The sequence below is a fragment of the Harpia harpyja genome, chromosome 18 (genome assembly GCF_026419915.1).
Source record: "Harpia harpyja isolate bHarHar1 chromosome 18, bHarHar1 primary haplotype, whole genome shotgun sequence".
In the NCBI taxonomy this organism is placed as follows: Eukaryota; Metazoa; Chordata; class Aves; order Accipitriformes; family Accipitridae; genus Harpia; species Harpia harpyja.
Genome location: NC_068957.1, coordinates 2895069 through 2902758, shown reverse-complemented (window position 1 = coordinate 2902758; position 7690 = coordinate 2895069). Strand labels below are relative to the sequence as shown.

General features: G+C 42.6%; 1 protein-coding gene across 1 annotated transcript; it reads left to right on the top strand.

Moving 5' to 3' along the window:
- The first annotated feature begins 3479 nt into the window (after positions 1–3479).
- Positions 3480–6093, top strand: LOC128154010 (uracil phosphoribosyltransferase homolog). The gene is made up of 4 exons (XM_052814037.1): positions 3480–3578; positions 4353–4514; positions 5292–5390; positions 5422–6093. Exons 1-4 carry the CDS (start codon positions 3569–3571, stop codon positions 5526–5528), a joined length of 378 nt encoding a protein of 125 aa, XP_052669997.1. The 5' UTR covers positions 3480–3568; the 3' UTR covers positions 5529–6093.
- Positions 6094–7690: the final 1597 nt, after the last annotated feature.

Here is a 7690-nt window from a genome sequence, read left to right as displayed (position 1 = left end):
TATGGGCATGCTGCACATGATACAGATCTTACATTCTTTGTAGGGTTAACACAGGTAGTAGCATGAGTCTCTGCCTGGCAAACTCTTCTGACAGATGCTTCCCTCATCCTCTCTGCCCCAAACAAAACCACCAGCCTTTTAGGATCAATAATCTCCTCTCGTGCAGGTAAGGAGATTGCCAAGTTACCCCGGTAGCCTCCAAGGCTGGAGTGCAGACCCTGTCACTCAGCGGTGCCAAGGGCATCAGAAGCAATTAAAGAAAAATGAGAATTGATTTGAAGAATGTAATAATCATTCATCTAGCTGGGGGAAAAAAAGGATTTTATCATTGATATATTAGAAAGAGCAACATTTACTCTCTGATAAGCATTATGGCACCCACAGAGGTAAGTCTGAAACCTCAAGGACTTGCACCAAAAATGATTTAATTCTAAAGAACAAGAAAACAATAATGTTTCAAATCAATCCAAGAGGCTAAAAAGGCTAGAAGTGGGCAGGGGAAGGGTTTCTGACTCCAGCCTTGGCCCAAAGTTAAGAAGCCAAGTATCTCCCCATGCCTGCCTTTCCACAGCAATTTTGCTTCCCAGCATATCATGCCCAGCTTGTTTTTGTAATTACTCTTGCAGCTACTCTTGGAAATACACAGATGTTCACCTTTTGCACTTCTCACGCGTCCTGTCCCGTTGAGACAGATGTGCTCATTGCAGGGTGAACTTAAATGGGGATGGTGATCTCTGGGTACAGAGGATAGAAAACCAAAGATGAGTAACAAAGCAAGGTGGTTTTGAGGGAGAAACTGAAAACTGCCGTAGCCTGTAAGTATCTCTGCTTGTGCTTTGGTGGCTGCCCTTGGACAGGCAGTTTTGTCACTCTGTGCTCAGCTTCTCGTTGCTCTAACAAGGGACAAGGAGCTTCATTGATCTTTGTAAAGCATTCAGTAAGCACCACATTTTTCTTTCATGTTCTGGATGTCCCTGCTATAGAACACATACATCAAACCCTGCCTGTAATGGAGTAATTAAACAGCACTGCTAAAGGGATGTCATAGGATAGGACTGATTACAGATCACCCAGAAATGTCTTTCCAAGTCTCAGCCCCTTTGACGTGATTCTCCCCCCTTTCTCTGAATTTCTTCCTGCATTAATTTCAGCCAGTCCTGGGATTATTTGAAAAAGGGCCTTGGGGGACTTGTTCAAAGGCACTGCCACCACGGACGACTTTGCTTTCTGAACTGAAGCATTTCACTCCTATCTGTCTGGACATATGAGCTGCTCAGCACTGCTTCATTAGGCAAGTTATTTTTAAATTCCCAGAAAGAGCAAAACATTGAGAGACGAATTAGCATTTGCTGTTGAAACAGCTGCAAAAAAGAATAGGCAGAAACCCACGCCGGGTCCCCCCTGCTAGCCCTGTGATTAACCGGACTGCAGTACCCAAAGTCACTGACATACGCTCAAGCTGTACATGAGATGTTAGAAATCACGCCTGAAGATAAGGATTGGTGAGTGACCATCAAAACTGTGTTTTGGATGTAAATAAGAGGGTGACTATCAACACTGAATCAGAAAATGTCTTTGAAAGATTTCTCTTCCCTCCAAACCCATCCTGTGTTTCCCACTCTTTCCCCCATTTTTCTCTTAAGGACTTTGACGCTTAAAAAAACCCTCCATTCTAGTTTCTCAACACAAATGAATGAAAAGATAAAGCCTGCCCAGGGTCCTTGCTTCCCCTAAACAATAACTAAAACCCAGCGGGCACCCAATACTTTAAAACGCCAAGGGACAGCAATAAAGCTGATGTTATTTGGTGTTATTCTCGCCTGGTAACATGTTTAAGTTTCCATGTGGCTAATACTGCTCTTACAGCACGGAGTTAAAGCAAAAGGCATGGCAATAAAACTGTTAGAGGCACGTTTTGGTAGCCGTCTTTTTGCAAACACTGATTGCCCTGCGGCTTGTGCTGCTCAGGGCAGCTCTGGCTCACACTGATTAAGTTACGCAGGTGAAAGTAAGGGTTGGAAAGCTGTAGCTCGTTTCAGATATGGCCTAAACCTGAAAAGGGAGGAGAGATGACTCAAAATGGCCTTTTCACCTAACTGGGAGCACTCCCGTATTGCAGTTAAGGCTGCCTGTGCCTGCCTGCTTCACCTCTTCCCTTTGCCTCTGCCTGCAGTCATAGTGTTTCTGTACTTACTCAGAAGAAATCTAGCAGGAGCTGTTCTAATAACCTGCTTCCAATTCCAGCCTAATAAAGGCTGATGGATTCCTCTGAATTAATTCTTGTTCAAACCAGTGTGTTTCCTTTGGAAAAAAAAAAAAAAAAATCTCATTAAGTATTTCCAGTGATTCTTCAGTGACAGGCACTCTGCCATAGTCGGCAAATTGTGGGTGGCTGTTTCAGTGGACAACTTTCCCCACTGCTAAAAATAGACAGCAACCTATTCTGATGGTCACCTACCAAACACCAGTTTGCCAGATAAAGAACCCTTTAGTGTTAAATCTGCCACATGCCTTCCTAGAGACTGCATTTAAAATCTCCCTTAACCTTTTATTTCTTAATAAACTGTGTTCCTTTGGTGTTTTCTCATTGAAGGTGTGTTTTCCAGCCCTCGGGGAAGTCTTCCTGGAGCCCACAACACAGGTAATAAAACCTCCCTTGTCTTCCTTGGTGTCTCCCTTTTTGGTTCTATGGAAGCATTAGCTCCTCTTGGCAGAGCATCTCATTAGGAGCTCATGTTCAGCTGATTATTCCTCTTCTGAATCACTGTTTTCTATGACTTTATCACCCCCCCTGTAGTCCAGCTGCTGCTCTACTCTTAGCCTGATGACTTTACATCTGGTGGCACTGAAAAACATGTTGTTTACTTAAGCTCAGCTCATTAAGTGATCCAGATTAGGTTTGGTATCAGCGACCTGCCCCTAACTTCTGTGCACCTGCAGATCACCAGTAATGATTTTCTATTTTCTTGTGGGTCACTGATCACACACTAAGTGGTGTGGGGTCAAGAACTGGTAGGAATTGAGCTGTGCCTGGTTCAGTGATGCTTCTGCTTACAATTACACTTGGAGACCTTTCAGTTAGTTTTCAGTCCAATTAATATTTGTCATATTGACTTACATCATTCCTCTTAATCAAAATATTGTGAAAGAGAAGATCAGATGTGTTACTAACTGAAGGTTTATTCTATCAGCACTACTACTTTAAACCATGACATTAAGGAAAGTATCTGGTTAACTTGAAAAAGCCTACTTTTCATAAAGTTACAGTATCTTCTTGAAATGATTTATTAGCGAGGCCTCTTACCTACATTACTCTGCGTTATTTTGCTTGGCATTGCTGTCAGCGTGACAGAGACGCGTCACGTTTGCTCCAGTAAAGGCCATACTTCCCCCATCCCCAAATGGGCTCAGCCTTTAACTGAGTCTTTTGCAGGGCCCTGCTTCGTTGCAAAATGCGATATCCCTACCATCGCTTTTGCAGGCAGGCTTGTGCTTGTTTGTGACCACTACAACAGGGCACAAGTATGAAGGAGTGAGATTTGAAAAGGGAAACTGCGGAGTCAGCATAATGAGAAGCGGTAGGCAGTTTCTGGTTGTTGAATGAGCATGAATTAAACGTTTTGGAAACCTGTAAGCAACTTCCTTTCAAAAATGTGCAACAGCACTTCTCTATGGCAAAGTTTTACGCAAACCTGCCAGCTGTTATTCCTTCTTAGGTATCCTTGATCACAGAATGTCAACTAATATGTTTCGTTAACTTTTTAGGAGACACCTAGCTGCAACAGATTTCATCTGGCCTTTTCTCTAGCAGCTGTTAACGGAGAGGGGCCAGGCCAACTGTCCGACCTTGTTTGCCGCTAACTACTTCTGCTCAGAGGCAGGTCTCCAAATAAACCCCGCTCAGCGGTGGCAGAGTCGCTGTTATTTTGCCCAGTGCTGCAGAAACCTTTGTATCTGTGGTGTAAAGTCCTGTGGCTCCACAGCTTCCCGCACTACGTTTTGCACTGCGGTGTCTCTGGGCAGAGCTCGAAGATGTTCTCCCAACCCTGTACGTCTGTTTTGACGTTTCCAGCTCTTGCCTTCGAGAGATTAGCACTGGTGTGTGGCAACACTAATACCCAGGAGCTAAGTAACACCAAGCAGACTCGTTTTTCTCTCTAAACGGAGAAAAAAGGAAAATAGCTTCAAGTGTTTTTAACACTTAGAACCGAGGAAAAAAAAAAAAAATCTTCTTTTTAGAACTCTCCACCAATACAGTATTGGGACTATCTATTTAATTGTAGCATCTTGCAATTGTGCCGTTTCCTAGCGTGTAACAATCTGTTGTTGGTTTTTTCGCTGCTCCTTTTGAGGCGAGGCAATGGAACAAGGTTTACGAGACTGCTGTAGATCAATCCGCATAGGAAAAATCCTGATACAGAGCGACGAGGAGACTCAAAGAGCGAAAGTGTACTATGCTAAGTTTCCACCAGACATTTACAGGAGAAAAGTTCTTCTTATGTACCCAATACTAAGTAAGTGCCTTTCATCATCATGTACAGTTAGACTCATCTGGACAGTGAGTGCGCTGAATTTAAAGGAAAATTTCCAGATTTCAGCGGCTTTGATTAGGTTTTTTCCTTGGTTTAGGTGACATAGTAGGGAAATTATCAGCCTGTGCCAGAATACATATTAGTCAGCCTGCACCAGCATGAATGCAGAGCAAATCATTTGGGCATGCCTGTGTTTGTGAGAAAGGTTGAAGCATTAAGACTTGATATAAATTCAATTTTTTAAATTTTTCCATGAGAAAATACTCAAACAGTATTTTTTTCATGCTATTAAAAGACATTTTTTTGATTAATATTATAATCCTAGAAGTAAATTACTTCAAATACAGTTAATACTACCAAAAAAAAAATTTGTAATCTGGTAAGTGTGGTAAGGAATTTGTCAGGATGAAGTAATTTTTCCAGTCTAAGATTTAATTCTGGTTCTAGACATGGAGCTCGATTGCCATTTTACTATTTTAGATGAGCTTTTTTTGCCTCAAGGCTTTAATAAAATCCACCGACTCCAGTGCTTAAAACCTGGCAGAGTTGGCTGTCTCAGAGTAGAGTTGAAGTTCCTTCATCAGGAGACCAGAGTTTTCTACAATTAATCCATGCAGAGGTGATAGTTTTCCGGTGGGAAAGGACAGTCTCATCATTCAGTCACACACCAATGTTAACACGGATAGTCTCGGATGGCCTAGGGTAGGTTCTTCAACCAGGGGAAAAGAAAAAAAAAAATCTCACTTTTTCCCCTTTTAGGTACTGGTAATACTGTCATTGAGGCTGTCAAAGTTCTTGCAGAACATGGCGTACAACCAAGTGTCATTATCCTGCTAAGCCTATTCTCCACACCACACGGTAAGTTGAAGCCTTTGCCCTCTCTCAAAAGGTGCCAAATCGATCATCCAGGAATTCCCAGAGATCACCATTTTAACTGCAGAAGTTCATCCTGTTGCACCAACACACTTTGGACAGAAGTATTTTGGAACAGACTGACACACTTGGAACAAACGGATATTACTATATGAGGGTTTTTTCTACATTTTATTATTGTTGAGTTGGTTGAGGGCATGTTTAAAAATCTTTTTGGCCAAAGGGGAAATACTTGACTTAGATTAGATCTGGTCAGTTACTGCCTGAACACTGAATCGGGTACAGTAACAAAGCAGTCTGTCGTTACAAAGTCAAGCATCTCAATATTGGGTTGTATAAATTGCTACACTCTGTTTTAACTTATTTATTCTTCTATAGCCTGAATTTTTGGGGTGCAACTGGATTTACAGCACCTAACTGACACTAAACATCATGAGAGAAATCTTTTGGGCCTTTTCCACAATGCATCATAGAGATCTATCCTCTAGATTGCACCAGTGAAAGTGGAAATGGATTTTACCCCTTAAAGAGCTATTCGCATGTTAAAAAAAATCTACCACACACTCAGCTGAATACTTCATCTCTTTTGTTACCTGCAGCAGTGACTACAGCCAGCCTGAGGAATTTCTGTTTTCCAGTGCATTTACCTAGCCTATTTGACAGAACTTTACACATCCTGCATTTATCACATTCTTTGTATGCAACTTTCTTTCAGAAGCTAAGGAAAAAAAGTCAACTTAAAAAGTAAATAGCAGCCCAGCTTTAAAACCACAGGTAGCAGTGTGTGCACTCAAATTACTGCTTTTACGCTGCCCAGCTCTCTAGTTAACAGCCTTTTTAAAGGCCAAAAATACTAACTGGAAAAGCTGTATCCTCCTTAGTAGGCCATCTGCAATTATGTTTGTGGCATCAGCTGCAATAATGCACTGAGCAAAAAGGTCTCAGCAGCAGTATTTTGAGAAACACTAAGTTTCCCCAGAGGGATCTGACTGTTCATTTACATGCTGCCTTGAAGAACACGGGCACATGAAGTCTTCAGCAAACGCCGCACGGATGCCGTACTCCTGGACACCCACCTTCCACTGCAGCTTTCTGCACTCAGCTTTAATCCTGGGACGCAGAGGAACCTGCCCGACTATTCCGTGGCACTGGAATGCAGCATGAACGGTACCAATACAGGCGTAGCGTAAGGATATCTCCCTTAAGTAAGCAGAGGAGAACAAAATGGAGCTTGTTCAGTCACTCAGACACGGGGTTTTTCCACATTTTGTTCTGCCTCATTTTTACACAGCTTTTGTATTTCTTTCACGTCTCATTCTGAAGCTTTCAAAAATATGACATGTGAATATTGATTTGAAGTGCTTCCGAAGCTATCAGACTATTTATTGTTTCTACCTGGACAAGAGTTTGTTATAACCAAGTGAGGCTGAGCTGCTTTTAAGGAAAGGGAAAAATCACCATACCTAATTACAGGAAAAGTTACTGAATAAGAGCCTTTAAAAGCTGTTTCTAAACCTGAGCTGGATAGCTGCGTTATCGTAAAGATATCTGTTTTAGTAATAATTAGAAGACAATATCTACCTAACGAACAGTGCTGCAGCTGGACAGCAGGCAGGGATCCTGCCTGCAGATCTTGTAGGCAGCTCTTCTGCTGCTGCTGCTGCTTGGCAGAGAAACGACACTGGAAGGATGACATGGCTGGAAACAGAACCAAATCCAGAAAGGATACACGAACCTGCTCAGAAAACTCCTGTAAATCCACACGGCTTCAGTCACAGCTCTGATACTCCTGTCTTAACAGGTATCCTCTCTTCAGCTGACAGAATGAAACAGAAAGTCACCAAATCATCCTCCTGTTTTTATATACAAGGAATTTAGAGTTTCAAAAGGCACCAATAGCACCTCTGTTGGTGCTAAATTCCTATACATTTCCTATTGTGTTTAGCTGCCATCTTCCTCTCAAGATCCCCCTCCAGAACAGATTTTGCCAGAAATTAGGTGATTAATTCTACTGCCATCTTTCATCAAACACAGCTTAAGGCCCACCATGAGATTTACATCAGAAATGCGGGTTTAGATTGATAGGACTGAGGTGCTGGAGCGTGTTCAGGGAAGAGCAACGAAGCCGGTGGAGGGCCTGAAGCACAAGTCCTGTGATGAGCGGCTGAGGGAACTGGGGTTGTTTAGCCTGGAGAAAAGGAGGCTGAGGGGAGACCTTATCGCTCTCTACGACTACCTGAAAGGAGGTTGTACCGCGGTGGGGGTCGGTCTCTTCTCCCAAGCAA